The sequence below is a fragment of the Wasmannia auropunctata genome, unplaced genomic scaffold (genome assembly GCF_000956235.1).
Source record: "Wasmannia auropunctata unplaced genomic scaffold, wasmannia.A_1.0 LD334385.1, whole genome shotgun sequence".
NCBI classification, from domain to species: domain Eukaryota; kingdom Metazoa; phylum Arthropoda; class Insecta; order Hymenoptera; family Formicidae; genus Wasmannia; species Wasmannia auropunctata.
The window spans coordinates 242089-263517 of NW_012028505.1; the positions used below are offsets into that span (position 1 = coordinate 242089).

The window sequence follows — 21429 nt, forward strand, 5'->3', positions numbered from 1 at the left end:
TTTTTTTTTATGAATTCAGCGCGATATAAAATATTCCACGAGAGTGTCCATTGTAGCTGCGCGATGGAATTTTTCACAAATTCGCAGAATCTCGGAATTAATTCTCCCGTCCCAGAGGTAGATCAAGTCGCGATATCCAAATGTATGAATTGTATCGTGTGAATGTTCTACAGAGATTTTCGCATTCCTTCAAAGCTGTGGGCCACTGGCAAAGAACATCCAAGACGCCCGTCGTAGTAAAGAGAGAAGAATAGGGAGAGGTAGCGGAGTGTGTTGGAGGAAAAGGAGGTCCGCGTGGGTTGGAACGTTGGTTGTAGAATTTTGGGAGAATTCTAGGGGATTGGTTGCGTCGGAGTGAACTTATGAAACGCCCAACCCTGTTACCGGTTGCGCCAAGCGAGATATTAAATTTCTGGAATTTTGTGGTTAGGCACGTCTACATGCCGACGGGTCTCTCTTTCTCTCTCTCTCTCTCTCTCTCTCTCTCTCTCTCTCTCTGTTTCTCTCTTTCTTTCTCTAAACGAATGGCAAACATGCAAAACGGTAGAAAAAGAGGCGCGCTTTCGATAGACCCAGATATCAATCTTCGCCGAAAATATGGCAGATAATCATTAGCAGCCATTGTCGAGTCTCAAAAGAAAATGATTCGTCTTCTGTGAAGTAAGAATAATCACTTATACTATTCGCTAAATCACCGATCGTCTATTTTTGTTTGATCCTTTATTTTTCTTCAATCAATGCTGCTTTAGGACCCCACATGCAAACACAGTGTTGTACCGATGTGTTTTCAATTGTCGCAAGCTCGTATTTGAAAAAATACCAAGCTTTAAGCGCGAAGTGATCGAGAGAGATGAGTTTCCCGGGAAACGATCGAGATTCGGTTGTCAAAAAGACACTGTGCAGATTTGGAAGCGAGCTGTCTCGGACTTGACGAACGTGTTTCCGACCCGAAACCGTTTACACGCGTTCTTTGCTACTTTGTGTTCTTGTTGGTCATTAAAGTGTTCCTTTTCCTTTATAAAATCATGTTTTTTTATCTCCGCGCGGGAGCACGAGAGTAACGCGAAAGTGCCAGTGTGATGTTCTCATGGAAAAGTAAAATATATAAGACATGACGGATTAAGAATCATTATTATTATTTTCAATATAATTAGAACAAAAACCATTACTATTATTTTCAATACACTATATCATTACTTTTATTTTCAATACAATTAATGTTTCTTTATAATAGGTATCAGCATCGAATCAGCGTTATTTAATACGCGAGTCTCGCGTGGCGAACGTTAATTCGTATCTTCGCCAGCGAGTAATTAAAATTTATTGTCGCCAAGCGTGGCGACAACAAGAACATCACCAGGACCTTATTTATAAATACCCGTATTACATTGTGATCTTACAGGGATGACCGGTAGCATGGGTCAAGCTATAGGCTCCTATTACACCGGTGCACCTTATGGTTCTCTTTCGGCTAGTATGGCAGCGGCCGCGGCAGCGGCTGCACAACAGTCAGCCGCCATGTCTGGTCTCGCGGCACCTGCTCAGGTAGGTCGATATTCTCTAGGTGTTCTTTTATGTCAAAATCAGCCTATATGTACGCGTATTTAATTCCCCGTGCTCTCTCCTGGATACATTGCTATTTAAAGTGTTGTCCTCTATTTTTTTTTCTTTTTGCTAAACGCGCCTAATTTTGCGTTACTGAACTTCTATATATAGATATAGCTATATCCTGCTTTATCAAATTACAGATTTACTTAAAAAGGTTTTATAATCAAACAAATTTAAAGAAAAACTAGATATTCATAAACATATAAATATTCGAAGAGAATGAAATAATTTCTGACGCAAATTCGTCAGAAAAGAATTTGAAAAATACATCAAAATACATTTCTACCTCAATCAATTTCTATATCAATTAACTAAACATTTTGCAGCAATACAGTCGCGACAATTACACATTCATTTATCCCGAAGAAAATTGGACAGTGGGGATAAATCCCCTTGAGAGACCATTAATCGCGTAAGTACACCAAAGGGGGGTAGGAAAAGGAAATCGCTCGCGTACATACGTTAGCACGTAAGCATGAACGCACGAAGAAGAGTCGATTCGGAAAGGAGGTGGAAGAATGAGGGTGGAAGCGCGGAAGGTATGTGGCGGGTGAGGGGGATGAGAGTGTATGTACGTTGCATTCGCTGTCGCAACAAAGGAGCCCCCGGGTGGCTTCGCAAACAGAAACCGGAGACCGTGGTCTGTGTATGAATTTCCGCAGCTGGCTACGGGAGACAAACAGATAGCTAGTTATTTCTGCATTCAACGGCTGAATGGCCGACGCGTCTGGAACGAGGCACCGGCGCGATACAAGCGACCATTATTGGCGAACATCGGCGGCGAGCGGCACGCTCGAAGAATTCCAGCGTTATCTTCGCCCGGCCGAGTTCGAGCTCTTCCTCTGTCCTCCCGCGACGCATTAACATCGCGAAAAGTGTCTGATCGCAAAATCTTAATAGTAAAAAAAAAGCCCACGTTAGCTCTCAATCAAAATTTAATTTAATTTAATCAAAATTAAATTAAAAGTCATCGTGAAGAAAAACCTCTCTTATTAATGCTTTCCAATGGCGTAGAGTAAAGACGGAACAAACTATCACGACTGTGAGAAGACAGACGAAAGAAATAAATGACACACACACATGTGGAACTGCTTAGATATGATTCTAAAATTGGATATATAGTTACGCAATAAATAAAATGATAGGCAAAGAGAGCTGAAAGAAGCTAAAGAGAAGAAAAGAAGCGAACGTTTTAAAAACAGGCTAAAGCATTTTGAAGAAAATAAAAGTTCAGTAACTATAGTAAGTGTCTACAATAAGGGTTTTAAGCCTTACACTCTGTAAGATATTCACTAATTACAATCGATTATTCTCCTCATATTCGACTTAGTCTATATTTCTTGCTACTTAGAACTTAAAATCCTCATTGTAGACCGACACTAAATTGAAACTCCATATACATACAACACGATCACGTTTCTTTAACTTCGGAGGAAAATTAATAAAGTACACGGAAAACATTTTTGCATGATTATGTTGCATGAGATATTTAAAAATTTCAGTGGTTACAGATCTGAAAATAAGTTTGTTGGATCATCAAAATAATTAGCAACCAGTTTGAACGTCCTACATAATTATTTTAGTAGTCCAATAAAATTAGTGAAGCCAAATTTTTTCTGTATACAAAGTTTACATTACAGTAGCGATACAACGAGAAGAGTTAGCAAATATAACATTGAAATTGGTCTTATCGCCGTTATCATGGTAATTAATTAAAAAATAAATCAATCTCACATCGACGGCCTATAAGAATCACATTTCATCGATACTCTCTCGCGTGCAAAATCTTCTGAGAAGGAAGCGAGGTCTCTTACAAAATGTTGAAGCGTCTGAAAATATCGAGGGCCGATAGCACAATACCGGCAATGCGAGGGAGTTGACTTTCTTGCTCTCTGTGCTCTCCCACCGGCCCGAGGCCATTTGGAAAATAAAGTGCGCTCATTCTCTTTCGCTCACGACTTCGACGACACATGGCGCGAAAGGAGAATGCCGGTCTTTTGTGAACGAAAACAGAGGCGTATAGTGTACGGTGTCATTGTCCTTTTTAACAGTGACATCGCGCTGGATAATTAAGTCCCTGAGAAGCGACGGCGTAGAGTGAAGACGGAACAAACTATCACGACTGTGAGAAGACAGACGAAAGAAATAAATGACACACACACACACACACACACACACACACATGTGGAACTGCATAGATATGATTCTAAAATTGGATATATAGTTACGCAATAGATAAACATGACTGTATCTCCATATATAACTCTACCTTTTCAGAACTTCCGGCAAATGACACATGTGGAACTCTATAGATATTCTAAAATTGGATATAATTACGCGATAGATAAACCTAACCATACCTCTATATAACTCTACCTTTTCAGAATTTCCGAATTTATATCGTAGAATTTACTTTATCTCGAATAAATCGCGAAAGTTTGATAAGCTACTTTAGAAAAATAATTTGGATAGATTTCGGTAGATCGAATTAAGTCTCTCAAAACGGTATAAAGTGTAAACATAACTATATCTCTATATAACTCTACCTTTTCAAAATTTTCGAATTTATATCGTAGAATTTACTTTATCTCGAATAAATCGAGAAAGTTTGATAAGCTACTTTAGAAAAATAATTTGGATAGATTTCGGTAGATCAAATTAAGTCTCTCGAAACGGCATAAAAGTGAAGACAAAATAAACAATCTCACGCGCAACATCTCTACAAACAATAAATAATAACTGTAAATAAATAAATTAATTACTTAATCACCAAACTAACAATATAAAAGCAGATGGATTACAGATATAAAGAGATAAGTGATGTGATAAAACAAAAAGCCGCGGCGTGAAAGATAGAGAAGAAGAAATTTTATAGAAGTGGGCATGCAGCATATTGTGAATATTTGATACAGGAAAAGAGACAACACGGAACTTACAGAAGCGATGCAAAGGAAAGGATAAGAGGTCATAATAACAGAGTTAGAAAAAGAGTCAAGGGAGTACAAAAAGGAATGCAGAGGAATTTAAGTAGGAATTCACGCAGATAACGAGTGTTGGAATGAAAAAGACAAAATACAAGACAGCACAAGTGGAGTTGCAAAATGGTGTTGCATTTTGAGCCATCCAGAGTTAAAATAAAGAGGGGATATGTGATATACTTAGGACAATAAGAAAAATGAAAACAGGATACATTTAATACGATTCAGTAATTGCAGGTTAATCCTAGGACGCCAGATTCTTTTTTTGCTCACCATCTTTTTTTTTCACACCACTGCATCCAATTAAAAAATGAACTGAATATCTGCGCACGTGTTCTCAAAGCTTGAAGCTTGAAAAGTTTTTTTTTCACGGTATTGCTAACTTTGAAAATAAAAAAAATTATCTGACATTCGAGGGAGTTGAAGTTCCTAACAGAGATCCTTGATTGGCGTGCTAGGGTTAAAAGTAGGAATATGTATAATATTGGCATAATCAAATAGGGAAATAACTAATTTATGAGATACATACATCTGTATATACATGTGAGGACACACAAGTGTAAACTCGTATAGGCAAACGTACGAATGGGATCTCATGAAAATACTTTCAAACATTTTTAATCCACTTAATACATCAGGTGTCAACTGGTGTGTGTTAATTAAAGAAGATGCGAACGCATAAAGGAAACGGCAAGAAGAATTCTTTGCAAGTGGAATATCTTTAATGCGTCGAACAAAAATTCTAATAAGAGCTAAAGTGCGCTGTACTCGCCCGCGAATAGTATCACATCTTCGGCTTCAACGCGAATACCTCAACGTCGCGCGGCGAGGGGGACTTTTTTTTTAATTTCTGGACATCGTTACGCAATTTGCAGATTGCAGCGAGGTGAGATTTTCGAGGCGAAAGAAGCTGAGCTGCAATCAATTGGTCATAGCGCGGGCGGAGGGACTAAGACTGAATGTAAATCATCTGGACAAAGCCGCTTAACGACCCGACAAAGGATCCCTTGCTTTAGTGCTTCGTCCACGAATATAGAATCGGGAATATCTGCAATAATGCTATACGCAGCCTCTCTTCTCCTTTTTTTTTTCTTTTTTTTTTTTTTTAGCACCGGTCTCTCGAGCCGGTCCTTCTCTTCAACTCTCGCGGCAGCCTGGTCCAAACCGCGCGTTTGGCCCAACGTGACGAAATTTATGGCCATTGGCAGCGTTGTCTTCGACGTAGAACAAATCTCCGGTCCCGGGGTCGCGCGGATCTCCACCGATTTCGCGATTTGCGCGCCGACCGAATCGAATGCGTTGACTCACGAATTTGTCGCTTGGCCCTTTTTGTTCATTCGCGACGGTGTCGCGTTTTCGGTGTTCATTTTCTTCGAGATTCGAGAACGTCAGGCGGAGAAGCGAACTAATAGCGCGCTAATATAGTAGAGCGCACTTTAGATTTTATTAGAACCGTTGGAAGTTCGACGCATTAAAAATATTCTACCTGTAAGCGGGGAATTCCTCTTAGCATTTCCTCTAGGCAAAAAATCTTACATAAAGCATATTCCTCTATTTGTATTTAAAAAAAGTGGATGTATGAGTTATGATCGAGAGATAAATTTCACTATAGTAACTCGAATAGCCTCTTAAAATAAGAGGATATGCAAGATATTCGCGCCACCCTCATTTGTTAGAAGAAGATTGTCATTTATTTGTCGCAATGTGCACATCACTGCACACAAGGCAGTGAAGATTGTGCGAGCGTGCGAGCATTGGCGAGTTGTTCTCAATGCAGTGTTTCAGTGCTTTTTGAAATAAACGAAGGATTTTAAAAAAGGCACATTTGAGCGACTGTTGACCTGCATTTGAGAGCGGATATTTTTTCTTAGGATATAATATTTCTAAATTGCTTCTGCTTGTAGTTGCATGATTATAATCATTGATTTTTTATGGATTACACGATATAAGTAGAAAATGTTAAACAAATAGGAGAAAAAGAATATTAAGGAATATATATTTCTGACTATATTTTTTTCCATTATATGTAACAAAAAGAGACCGAAATAATTCGAACTCCACTTTCTCTAATCAGCATATGATAATCAGGTATAAATTAATGTTTAGTAAGATTAAAAGTAGAAAATATTTGTTTTAAAATATCGTTTTAAATGCTCTAAATAAGAATAATATTCGATTTACAAGAAGGCGAGATTCTTTTTGCATTAAAAGGAGTGCATTTTTATTCAAATTCAACATCTCATTACTATTCGATATTTCTCTATCTAGAATTTTTCTGAACAATTTGATTTCCAATTAGATATACATTCAATCCGATTATATATATATATATACGTGGAACCTATAAGAATGTTTAAAAATAATAATACCGTTCGGATCGTTAGACCGTTTTTTTCCCTGTTTCTGTTACAGATGGTAGGCTCAATGGACGCCATGAAGTACTCTATGGAGGCGGACAAATATCGCGCCGCCTATATGCCGCCCAGCACTCTGGCAATGAGCATGTATCCAGATCCCAAGTACCTAGATTCCTCCAATCCTAAGAATACAGTCCCCTATCTTGACCGCACCTACCTGGACGCGAAGGCATATTTCGAGCAGTCGAAGCTGTACATGGATCAGAAGCCGAGCATTGAATACAATCGGCCCAGTTACGAGCCCAACAAGCTCTACGAGGAGTCCAGCCCGAACAGCGTCGTCGGGGGAAGCGGACCCGCGAGGTCACCGCCCGCGGAATCGCCGGACACGAGCAAGCAGCACGAGAGGACGGAGCAGGGCTCGTCCAGCGCGAGTTCAACGTCGACGTCGTCGGTCGCGAGCCCCGGCGCGACTCTGCCGGCGTACTATCCCGGATCGGTCCAAGCCAGCGGCCTGCTGAATTCGCAGATGGGCCAGTACGGTGGATACCAAATGGCACCGACAAACGAGATGATTGCAACCCGACGGCCGTTGACGGTGATCTTGTGACCCGACAGGACGTAGCTCTGATCGATCTTCGAGGAACAACTGCTGTGACGGCTACCGCGGACTCCATGAAACGAGACGACGGTGCCCGACGGAAGCACAGGCCTTTCCGGATATCATCAATCGCGGTTCCGATGATTCGAAAAAAAAAAAAAGATGGGATGTGACCGAGCAAGAAGAAGAAGTCGAACGATTCAATTTATATGTGTCTCTCTCGCGATCCGTGATGATCGTGGATTTAACAAGACGAAAATCGATACGTTACGTATGATATGTAGCGGTCAACTGCTCTCTCACACGTACGGAATTACGTATCGTCGATCATGAAATCTTACCGGAGACTTATCGCGCTACAATCAAAGGCGCGGACACGAGCTGGGATGGTAAAAGAAATTATCAGAAGCAAGATCGATGGACAGGATAATAACTCGGATTATCTCTTTGTGAAAGGCTCTGGAGCTTGTACAAAGAATCATTATTACAATCGTTATCATTTACCTACAGAAGTGAATCATGTATCCGACGTGATGATTTTAATATGGATTCCTGCGAAACAGATTTTGTCACCTCCTTCTTCACATTTAATTTCCAATCTTCTGTTACAAAATCGAGACATATATGGGACGATGATCGGACTTGAGACCTTGAGAATATAAATCCATCGTTCTCACACAGAACAAAATGTGGCGCGAGAAGCTACGCGTCGGCTTTCGGTGCCAGAGACCCAGATTTAAATCCACCCAGAACAATGTAACTCTAAATCGATTTCAATCGATTGTGGATAAGATCCGGGCTCTTACAAGAAGAGCCGTAAGTGTACATGCCGGTGTTTAAGCTCAAATCAGAGTACCCTATTTGCCAGATTTGAGCCTTGTAAGGACCAATCTTAATTTATTACGGTGTGCCTAATCATGTCCGTATCAGGCATCAGAAATTGTCGCATTTTATTTCTGCTTCGGAAAGCGTCTGCTTTCTGTGCCGAAAACCTAGCATGTTACTGGAAAATGATATACACTGACGATTAGTGATAATTCCACTGATTCACTTTTACAGAGACTTGCGAAAATTTTTTAAATGGTCTTACAATCGGTTTAAACCTTTGAAAGTTAAATAATTAAAGTGACTAATAAATTACGTAGGATCCGTACACTGCTGTATGACGAGACATTTGTCACCCTACGGTACTCAAGTGCCATAAGATCATGCTGGCTGCGTGCTCTGACCTACTTTTGGACTTTATTTTTCAATCAGACATGCGAACATCAAACAATCCTGTTCAAAGACGTCAAGTATTCGGAAATGAAGCCGAGAGTACCTCTGCCAAAAGGATATCTCTTCTAACAGGCCGTTTGAAACATCGGAACCGGCGTTGCAGAAATAAACGTTGAAACTTACGTGGCAACATATATATATATCGAGATTACGCAACAAAACATGGTGACGTATATGTATATCGGAGATTATGCAACAAAAAGAGAGGCAGTGAATGCATGGAAAATTATAAACACACGTACGTATGCGCTTATCATCAAATTCACTTACCTGTGAATCTGTAAGTCTGAATTGGAAAGAGTCGAGATTAAAGTTATTTAAGCACAAAGTGAAGTTAATGAAACATTATGTAGCATTTATGTTCGATTCCAAAGCTCGTGGACTTTTCTACAATGAAACTAATGTAGAATCAGAAATATTTAAAGAAGAATGATTAAAGAAAGAAGTTGCATTATGCTTCGTATTATTTTATGTTCTGGAGTTTATGCATCGTGGTAAAACAAACGTGATGGAAGGATCAGGTGGGCGATCTGCTAAAAGTTACGGAGATACTGCAAGTAAAGGGCCTAATGATGGAAGGTAGCAGAAAACAGAAGCGGTATCACTGAACTGTAATTAATATTAGAAGATGCACGAGCATTCCGAGAGGGACGATCGCTAGAGCGGTACAGTCGTAGCAACGCATAGTAACAGCCTTATCACTGCATACGTTCAAATTACCACTCAACTTTGGTGAAAATAAAAATCGGAGCGTAAGTCGAACGTGAGGGGAAAGTGACAGAAGCGTAAACGAAACTTCTACGAGGCGAAAATTGGAATGTTAAGGAACCGCCGAAGACCCGAGTTTAAATCCGACCAGAGACATCGGAGTTTTATTCGATCGCTGTCTCTTGATGGGCAATGGGAAAAATCACCGAGAGTAAAATCTTGCGTAAAAATTAAAACCCCTCTAATTAGGAATTTAAAAAGGGATTAAAATCACATACTTTTATATCGAATTTTTATTCGAGCGCTACCTCTCAGAAGGCAATTGGAAAACCGTCGAGAGTATATCCTGTCATAAGAATGCCCTCTAATTAGGCCGCTCGGAACCGACTGTATAAGTCCCCGTATATATGTAAATTGTAAATAGCGCACATCGCAGAAATACGTTGAGGGATCGCCACGCTTCTGACAAGAGGCAAGAAAGTCAAAGGAAGAAGATATGAAGTGAAGAACAATTGTAATCAAATGTATGTCGGCCTGACTGACGTCTCCTACATAAAGAAGAACGAAAAATCATCGCAGTCATATGTTGAAGATATCAAATGATGTAACGATAATAGAAATGGGAATAGCTATAAATTACATTTCTAATAAACCTCATAAAATCGAAGCGAACATGTGGGGTGAGGATTCGAACTCGAGACCACCGATCTGGAAAAATCTGTTATCGACTAAGGAAGATTGAAGTATTTTCCTGAACAGCAGGATATACTCAACAACATCGCTCTAGCAGCAGAATTAGACCTGGCTAATGGACGACTTCGGAGGACGACTAACGACATGTTACGTTGAAGCGTTATTGCAGACGACAACGAAGACCGCGAGAGGACTTTCGCTGTGTCTGACTAGTGATATTCAAGATTCAAATATTAAAAATCGTTTTGTATATAGTGTACATAAGTGGCGATCGTGGCGCAGGGCGCTGCGTGGCAGCTTGCTGTGCCGAGGATCCAGGTTCAAAAACCACCCAGAAGGCAAGAACTACGGTGCTCTGGAATGCGCTGTCAGTGATCTACACGGCATTTGGCGGCGCAAATCGGAAACACGGTCTCTGGAAAGCGATCGCCACCTCTCGGAAAGGCAAGGCAAAACCACCGAGAGTATTCCTGCCAAATAAGGACATCCCCTAGTAAAAAAAGAACTACTAGTGCAGTAAAAACACTACTGAAATGTAGTAGTGTTATCACCGCACTAGTAGTTCTTTTTTACGAGGGTCCGATGTAGTGTACATAATAAGAATTGAGAACTAGCGTAGCAAAAAGAATTGGCTTCTTTTGGGTTTCCGAACGCGAATCCGCTTTCTTACGGTCTCACCATCTAGTAGCGACCCAAAGACTCGTAATCCTTAGGAGGAGAAAGCAGTACAAATGGAATCATGTGCGCGCGTGGTGTCCAAGAGTCTAACGTAAGTGTTCCGATCTTGTCTGGAAGAATGAGACGCGATACTTACATAAACGTACATAATCTTACATAAAAAAAAATTAAACGTGGAGACGTCGAGTACGAGTCAAGCAAATTTTTCATTAAAATCACATTTTATTATTGACTTTATTAAACAGACGTACGCAATGGCTACTTTACACAACTTTTTTGTTAACTTATTTTAATTTGTTCATCGTTTTTTCTTTTGTACTCTTTCTTTTATTGCACTAACTAAATTTTATTGTCGCTGACTCATTTGGACTTATTGTGACATTTTATTATTTATCTTACACATCGCTATTTTTAAATATGTACGTATATCCTAAAATACGTGTCGAAAGTATCGTTTAGTCAGTTTGATACTTGGAATTTGAACAAATATGTATATTACTTGGGTGACTAAACAGCATGCAAACACAAATAAATACTACTAGTATTTTGAATAAAATAATTTAATTGAGTTGGTTTTACTTAAAATTAAAAAATTTTGATGATTGACATGAATAAACTATACTTTTCTTTGTACAACTAAAGAATAAATTGTTGAATCAACCATTGTACCAAACAACTATACAAATTTAATTCGTACAATCAATTTTTTTTTCTCAGTGTATAAACGATTTACCTAGCTAAAAGTTTCACGTCGTGATACCATTAATTCCGGAAAATTCATTACTGTTTTCCAAGATAGGCATAACTTAAACGACAGAATGCGGTCGTAATTTTCACGTCTGCCATGCATTCACGTAAACCATACACATATCGGCGGCAAAGAATACAATATCTATAACAAATTCAAAATCTAAAATCTTTTCGATGGTTTCATAGAACATTCAGAGCCTCTCATTCGAGCATATTCGACCATGGCGATTGACAGGCTCGTGCTAACGTGAGCTATTCAATTTCTATTCAATTTTGGATCTACTTTGGCCCCATTGGGTCAATTCTTAAAAAAGAATATACTTAACGCCTATTAGTACACGAAAAAGAAAACACAGAATGAGAAAAGAGTATAAAAGCAGATAATAATGACAGATGGCTCAAAAAAAGAGCCGAAACGTTCAAATCTAATTATAACTTTGTCACAGTTAATAATATGTGTTAATTTATTTCTGCGCACCAATTATCGCGCCGATAATCGTACTCGCCGTCTCCATATTTAATTTTTTGTTTAAATTTTCAAGTCCTACTCTACATTTATGTATTTTAACTTTTTCTTTATTCCCCACACTTTCATTGATATTACTTGAGTCGTGAATGTATAGTAAATCTTGTAAATAATTGTATTATAAGTTTCAGTCGCGTATTATTCGAAAAAATTTGTTGACAATGTTTTTTAATTGCTTCGATTGTCGTCATAAATTTTTTATCATAAATCGCATTGCGTATTCATAATAATAACAAATAATTCTTTTTAGATAATTTTTAGATTACTTTTTGAATTACTTTTGAAAATTTCTGATAATTGTTTTGTTACCATTAATTAGAATCTATTACAAAAAAATAATTACAAAAATTATTATAAAAAAAAATTTATTATGTTTTTACCAAAATGTATGGAACATACAATTGTATGAACCTATGGCGGTTTTCCTTGGGACTGCAGCAGTGCAATGTTTCCATAAAAGCAATGTTAAAGTCTGCTCTGTGAAAACATTGCGCGAATGCAATCTTAAAGGAAAAAAAAACACCATTGAACTTAGTCATAATTGGGGCTAAAATCTTGGCTAAAACATATATGTTCAATACTTCGTAATTAATAATAAATATACTATGTATATTTATTATTAATCTTTATAATGTATATTTTTAATGTGTTGAATGCGTGTTTGCGAGAACTTTAACTAAAGTCTAAAGAATAATATTATTTCGTAAGGAGAGAATATAAATACGTAAAAAAAATCATGAGAATATCTCTTTAGTCTCAACGTTCGAGACATGGTGACCTCTTCTGCATATATCCGCAGATATATGGGACTCACTGTCCCATTTATTTTAACGCCGATTTCGGCCTATACTAGAAGAGATTCTCCTGGTAGAGATACTCTCGGTGGTTTGCAGAAATGACGAACAAATAAAAACTAAATATTTCTTATTATTTGTTTAAAATCTGATAAGTAAATTTGAATTCTCCCTTCGAATTTTTAGCACAGAGAACAAACTCGCAACTCTTTACGCCACGATATCAAAAATGTCCCAAAATTAATTAATATACAAAATGTAAACGCAGGGATTGGAAGTTACTCGTTTGTAACGCCGTTACCGCTACAGTTACTTTTTTTTAGTAACGGTCTATTTTAGTAACGACGTTACTCTTTTTTTTTTGTAACTGTAACGGTAACGTATAGTTATATATTTTTTTTCGGTAACGGTAACGAATTGTACAGTTACTTTTACTTTTTGTATTTTGAACCTATTTGTGACATAATTTTGAATCTTCAGTCTTTAGCTGTACTCATTGTTTGTTGTTATTTCAAGACTGTTTTAAATAATGTCTTAAGATGTTAACCCAGATAGCACACACAGCCCAAAAGAATTCATTAGTATATTCAGTTTTATGTCATCAATTCTGAGTTCATTTTCAGGTGCAAGAGGAATCCCTTTTAGAAAAAGAACTCTTTTTGCATCTGAAAATGAATTGGTGACATATAACTGAGTTCTTTTTTCACTCTCTGTGCTATCTGGGAATACAGCTCGGTGATTGGTTTATGACATCTTCTCCTCCTTAATACGTAATCTCTTGTCAGAGATGCGGTGACGATGATGACTTCTGCATATATCCGCAGATATGCGGGATACTTACGGTTTTTAATGCCAGTTCCGAACTATCTATTAAGCAAGAGATTTTCCTGCCAGAGATACTCTCGATGGTTTACCGTTATTGAGAGATGATTAAAAATCTGTTATTGTTCTAATAGATTCGGAGCGGATTCTTGTCACAGAAAGCAGACGCGTAGTTTTTTTACTTCGCGATCATCATCACATTATGTCATCTTAAGAAACCAATGCCATAAACCAATCAATATCACAAATTCAATTTGACAAGTAACTTAATGATATTTACGTTAATAAGCATCTTAAAAATTTATTGTGAAAAATCTCTGCGTTTCAAAATTTAATTGGCGCATGATTTGTATAAACACATAAAAAATTGGACGACACTAGTTTCGATTTTCCAAAAATCTTTTTTATCATACACGACTGACGAAGTATCGCGTGGTACACACATACGCGATACTATCCTTTTTACATCAATATTATTTTTATATATTTTCGTGGAAAATCGTGATGATAAATAGTAACAACCATCGTACGCGATGGTTGTTACTTGTTGCAAACATAAAAATACAAGTATCTACACCTTATATTGCGAGCTACACTGTTGTTTATACCTCAAATCACATATGCTTATCATGGCACCGAGATCCAAGGAATGAATTATGGTAGGGAAACAGACTGACGAAATCGTATATGATAAAAAAATTTTTTATAAAGTCGAAACTAGTTTCGTCCAATTTTTTATGTGTTTATACAAATTATACGCCAATTAAATTTTGAAACGCAGATATTTTTCGCAATAAATTTTTAAGAAGAGACTGACGAAGTCGTATATGATGTAAAAATTAAATCTACTAACATACAAAGTCAATCCATCATATTTAGACTGATCTTGTTTCAGCATTAAAAGTAAGGAAAAAGTAACGAATCGTTACTTTTTTAAATAACGGTAACGATAATAAATTATTTTAAAAAATCAATAACTCGATTTAAAAATCAGTAATTTTTTTTACTTGGTAACGAGTAACTAATTACTCTTAAAAAGTGACTTTCCATTCCCTGTGTGAAGGTATATGCCTGTCAATGATTTTTAATGTAATAAATTGTTTTTTATTGATTTCTTTTGTAAGATATTGCTGATATTGGTACATTACTTATGTCGCTGTGAAAATATTTTCCATGAATTATTCAATGTAAATTACAAGGCGAATTATTTTAATTAGAATCTAATTAGGAATTATTTTTTATTCGTTTGCGCTTCCGCGAGAATCGATTGCGCAAGGAAGAAACTAAATGAGATAATATCTAGCTCAAAAACTGGAACTTAATCTTTATATTCGTATCGTTACGATAAGCTATAAATTATCGACGTATAATGTTAGAGATAAAAGTAAGTTATAAATATTGTACCGTAAATGAAAAATAAACGTTAAATATTATCCTTCTCCAAACGCTTTATATCATTATTTCCTTTTCAATTTCAGCGTAATAGCATTTAAATGTAAAATTTAATTTAACTAAATAATTTTTGATAATTTCTCTTTGTAAAAATTAGAACAAAATCGCCGATACTCCAATTGTGTAACAAAAAAAAACAACGTTCACGGTAGCATATAATTTTTAAAGCGTCTCTCTCAAATAATCATTACAAAACTTCTTTTTATATATATATACCTATAAATTGACACACAGAAAAGCAGTTTTCTACATCCGGACGGAAAAAGGTCTCGGAGTTATGCATGAATGAAGAGTTAAAGACCAGATTTTGAAAGAATATATCTCCAAAGTTATTCCGCCGAAGAAAAGTTTGTCTTGGCGGGGAGTGTCTTCCCCCCTACCCCCTGCCCTCTTCACAATTCAGGAGGACACTGGTGCAGCCTCGTTTCCATGCACGACCCATTCAGAAAAGAATCTCGGTATTTATCCGCTTGAAAGAGCTTGGGTGTTTTCACGGATTCGGGGGAGCGGTGTGAAGGTGCGAACGAATAAATGGCTCGAGTTTCCAAATGGCTGTCGCGATCATACAGCTGCCGTTCTTTCCATCCGTGACAATGGGCGACGCAACGGTGGTCGAAGCCTTCTTAGTTTTTTTCCAAGTGTTCGGCTGAACGCGCGTCAAGTTTCGACGCGCATTGTGCATCGATGCATAACGGCCAACGATTTATTTCAGCGGACAGCGCGAGTAATTTTGTTATTTTAAGTAAAATTTCTTAATCTTTCGTTTAGAAAAATGCTTGATTTATCAAACTGTAATAAGAATCTCTCTCTCTCTCTCTCTCTCTCTCTCTCTCTCTCTCTCTCTCTCTCTCTCTCTCTCTCTTTCCAAAATGTAAAAGCCTTTTAGAAATTAAAATGCTTTAGAAGAACTAAATATAGCTCTTTAAAAATATTTGAGAAACATTTACAAACTTCCAGTTACTTCGAGATTCTTAATTTCTTTCAGAAAATATTTCTACAAAGAGTTGTTAGATAAAATATTTTTGCAACAGGGAAGTCTTTACATTAACAGACGTTCAATAAATTCATTCGTACAATTTGAAGAAGAAAAAACACAATATAACATTGAAAAATAATTCGAAATAAAACGTAAGGCGTAACTTTATGAAACAAAAAAAAAACAAAAAAAATACTTTCAACCCTCTTCATTCCGTCGAAAACGTACAATCTAAATGACCAAAAAAAAATAAGGGTTCGTGTCACATTTTAAAATGAATAGAGAAGTATCTCTCGCCAAAAGACGTAATGAATAGTTACACGTCACGACGGCGTCGTTAACCCGCTTGCGGCCGGTGACTGGATAAAAAGGGCGCGAGCCAACACAGTAGCGTTGCCCTCGACGTGTGCATGATAACAAGATACAAGCCGCGAGAACAGTGATTAGGGGCCCCCGGGTGCACGACAAACTGACAATTTTCACCGTCATTATCCTCTCGAAAGGCACGTCCATTGTTTCTGATCCCGAGAGGATCACCTTAAACACGCCCTTCGCCGAAGCGTGCGTAGCTTCTGCAAGCGGGGAAGCGATGAAGAAGGATGCAGAACCCCCCCCCGTTCCCTGCTCCCCCTTTCCCCACCTTCTATCCTAACTCGATGAAACCGGGTAAGTCCTGACACGTCGGGGTGTGCGGAGGTGGCTACCTTCTCATTAAATCCATTATACCAAGTGAACGGCGATGAACTTGACCTGAACGCCGCCGAGCCGTCAGGCCGGCATAGACAGATCGTTTAGGTGGAATCTAAATCATCTCTGCCGGTTTCCTCCCTCCCCCCCCCCACTCCCCCCTGCCATCCCACACCCGCGCCGCCGAAAGCGCGCGCGTCACAATTCCCGGGCCGACCTCTCACGACTTCATTAGTACCTGCTGGCCATGGAATGCGCGGGATTTCGGATATCGGGAACGAGGAAAGTATGCGCGGGATCCTTCAATTAAGACTGCAAGAGATTCGGTATTCGACGTCATCATCGTATCAGTGAGAAGCGTCAGAAATAATAAATGAAATAAAAAAAATGGCGTAAAATTAAGTAATGAAAATGTTATTATCAATTATAAACTCAGGTATAAAATTATTAAAAGGTAAATAAACATATTACAAAATTTTTATTTGAAAAAATAACGATTTGCAAGCAATCTCATTTAATTATTTCATTGCATTATTTTTTTTTGTCGAAAAAACTTGATACTTGATTTACAATTACGTATGGAAGGAAATATTGATATTTTTGATTAACAATTTCACATTTAATCCTTTTAATTAACATTCTTGAAATTATTGAACGAGCAAAAGCATACTTAATTATTTTAATTAAAGCGTCTTTATTCGAAAATTCTTCACCATCGTATTTCTCCAATTGTTATTCTCATTATGTTAATCAACGTTATCAGAGATCTCTATCACCGTCCTCGTTGCGAAACCCATATATTCCTCATTAATAAAACAGTCATTAATTCAATCGCTGCTTTCGTGTTTCGCCAACTAAATACTATCAGATAAATTTTCATACAAAAAGACATGCGTTTCGTTAATTACCAGATGCAATTTGTTAATCAACATTATAACGTTATCCGATTATATTTACTGTCATTCAATTTCCACAAGAGTCATTAGAATGCATTAATAAAACAGTTATTAATTTCATTACACATTTAGCCAGATTTTCCTCACAATCAGATTCAATGGCTATTTATGCATGCCTAATAAAATTAATATTCCAGGACAAATTTTCCTTCGACACGGCACGCGATTAGCGATTGTAATTCGGTTATTGTGACATAATGTTAATCAATGTGATATTGTTGAACTATCTCTTGAATCCCATACAGCTATCGATCTGTTTTAACAAAAATTGTTCACTAAGACAGTCAATATTTAAGATAATTGGTCACTAATTTAAGTATAAATTACACGTTTGTCATTAAAAAAAAATATTTGCTCAATATTGGTGTCCGTTAATGCTTCTTTATGTTGCTGATTAAAAAAGAATATATTAAAACCGCCCTCCCATTAAGATGATTATACAACGAAGAATATAGCTCGCGTCACGAGTGGCGAAAGCGAAATTGTCGGAATGTGAATCTTCAAGTTCTTCCCACGCTCTTCTTTCAACGACCGCGCAATTTTACTAGAGAGAACTATACCGTTCCCTGACTGTTTGAATTCGACATTTCTTCTTTTCTAATTTAAGATCATTATCTTGAAGGATTTTATATATGAAATTTAAATCTCTATGAATTTAATAGCTTAAATTATTGCCAAAGTGATCATTACATTTCTTATCTCGCTTCTCCATCTGAAATACTAATCGCCCTTTTCAAGAAACCCCGAATGCACTGAACTGCGAATTAAATTCCCCGATCTGTATCGAAGATTGGTAAAGGCTATACATGACTGGATGGATCGTTAGATCAGTGTATCCACCAGATTCTCCCTTGTGTTAGCTTTGTCCCTATTGGGCGCTCGCTGCCTCCGGCAAACAGAACAGCACACACAGAAGCAAACAGAACTGTTCGATTCATAAACTGCACAATGACATTCCGAATTGAAGGTCCGGGTGTGAGAACCAAGGCAAGTTCACTTTTACCAATAAAGAAGTTATTTACCATCTCTTGTGTTCGGTGAATGGTGGCCCATCGATTGATGCGAGAGGCACCAGGCATGTCCAGATAACACCGACAATGAGGAAAGTAAAATGGATTTCTGGTTCCAGGTTTATGTGAATACAGCTCGCCTCTGTCGTTGATTGAAATGTGCCGTGAACAACGCGCATTTCAGTGCACAGGCGGCGGCGGCGGTTTCAATTCACACGTGAATTTCTCTTAACGTTCAATTACGTATAATTATTTCTTGCGATCGATTGTTCTTTCATTATCCATCTTTTGTCCGCGGGTAATTACTATACATATGCATATATTAGAGATAATTGAAAATCTTGACTCCTTAAGGCGCAAGCGTACAGTTTATCGATCACATCGGAAGGTATGTATTTTTAAGATTAAGTACAATCAAGAAGTAAATCGCGCTTCGTGTGGTTAACGAATTATCGCTTATAATCTCAGACGGGCGGGGAACGGCTCGCCCCGTGTTGTTTGCCGAGTAATTATTTTCGATAGAACGAAACAGGTGCCATTATTTAGACAAGTCAATCGTCGCCGGTGGCAGCAAACCACACCGCGGTTGTTACGCAAACACTCGCGCAGGAGGCTTACACGCATTACGGTTGCGAACCGCAACGCGCGCCGGCTACCATCCGGCATCCTTCCCTCTGGTCTTGCAGAACTCGTGTTTGCGTATCGATTCCGTGCACGCACAAACACAAGAAGTCATTCGCAACCGTCAGTATTTTAATAACACCGCTATTAATAGCAGCTATTAACAATTGTTTCCACACACCTGCTTCAGCTAGTATCAAGAAGACTATATCTTAATAAAAGTCTATTTTGGTATTTACCAAGAGAGAGAAAGAGAAGTCTGTATTTTAATAACACTGCTACTAATAATTATTATTTTCACAGGTGCTTCAACTAGTATCAACAAGTATATCTTATTAAAAGTCTATTTTGATATTTGCAAGAGTCTGAGGAAGATGCTTAATGCTTTTTTACTATAGCGATTTATGTTCAAACATTTACATAGGAGACAATATCAAAATTAATAAGCTATATTATAAAATGATAGAAATTAATACTGGATAAATTCTCTCATTATATTTTACATTAATTGTATTATATACAAATATATACTAACTGTCATTATACAGGGTGCTCTTTAAGTACATTACCATACTCAAGAGAGCAATTCTTTGATTTATTTCAAATAAAAAAGTTTATATAAGCATATGTCATAAGCGGCTTACAACTAGTTTCCGAAATATAGGTTTTCAAAAAAATATTACTACACGTTAAAATTTTTTTTTTGCCTATGGCAATGTACTTTAACGGACGCTCTGTGTTCCTCAAATATCATAGACAAGCCGACAAAAATATAATGTAACACATAAATTATAAGAAAAATTAATTATTTGTGTACTTGCTTATGTGTAAACAAAAAGAATACGAGAATACCGCTGGATCCACGTAAATTATTATTTTGCGATTCTTGCACGGAGGCTGCACGAAAGTGTCCGCACAGTGCACTGTTCCGTGAACAACAGAATCGTGCGTAACAATTCGCATTAGGTACAGAATTTCTCGCGAACCGCGTCCATGAAAAAGAGTGTCAGTGTCCGCGACCCTGAACAACCTGACGCAGGTAAATCAGTTTTTACCAAGCTGGAGCGATCGTTGAACCCAGGGCGCCACGCGCCTGATCGCGCTTCTGTGTTATGTTATACGTGCCGTTGAGTTCAATAAAATAGTATGATAAGTAATATCGATAATAATAAATTATTTTACATTTTTTCTCAATTGTTAAATCGTCAAATCTTCGTTCGTCTCGCTGAGAAAAGCACGATTCGTATCAACGTGTTTCACTGATCAATTTACTTACATGAAATTTCATTTTTATTACCTCTGCACGCTTCACCTCTCGCGCAAACATGCCTCTCCAATAAATTATCTCCAAAAAGTAGATATGATTACTTATACATGCGCGCTCTTTTAATAATTCTAATATTGTGTTCTACACTAAATAAATTTGTAGTTTTAATTAACGCTTTAGTCAACATTTGTGATATTTACCATAATTACACTCTTTTCGATTATTTAAATATATTTTCTTTATTATATTAATAAATTAATTTTTTTATTAAAGTTGTATTGTGTGATCATTAAATAAGTTTGATAATTTGTGAATATGCGTTATTTATGAACGTGTAAAACTGATTTTCAATTATTTGGAGGAGCTTTTCCGCGATTGTTAAAATTAATATTAATAAAACCGAGCGTGCATCAAATAAATAAACTGATATCACCAAATAATAATTAATTAATTCGTCAATAACTGATAATGCGATGCGTCTCCAAATAAATAAAATTATTTTCAATAATCCACGAATCGCGCTTTTCCAATAAATAAAATTAGCTTCGGTTATCTGACAGCGTCCTCAATAAACAAATTTAATTTAGTTTCCCTGAACACATTTATGCGATGAATAAAATTGATACTGATGCACGAACGCACATTTTCAATAAATAAACTCGTATTC

General features: G+C 37.3%; 1 protein-coding gene across 1 annotated transcript in view; it reads left to right on the forward strand.

The window, feature by feature from the left end:
- The window catches only part of LOC105458699 (transcription factor Sox-2), a 45605-nt gene extending 37900 nt beyond the window's left edge, over positions 1-7705 (forward strand). Inside the window, exons 4-5 of the mRNA XM_011704194.1 lie at positions 1403-1545; positions 6999-7705. Of these exons, the coding sequence (XP_011702496.1) occupies positions 1403-1545; positions 6999-7553 (698 nt within the window). The 3' untranslated portion in view covers positions 7554-7705. The remainder of the gene's footprint in view (positions 1-1402; positions 1546-6998) is intronic.
- The last annotated feature ends 13724 nt before the right edge of the window (positions 7706-21429 follow it).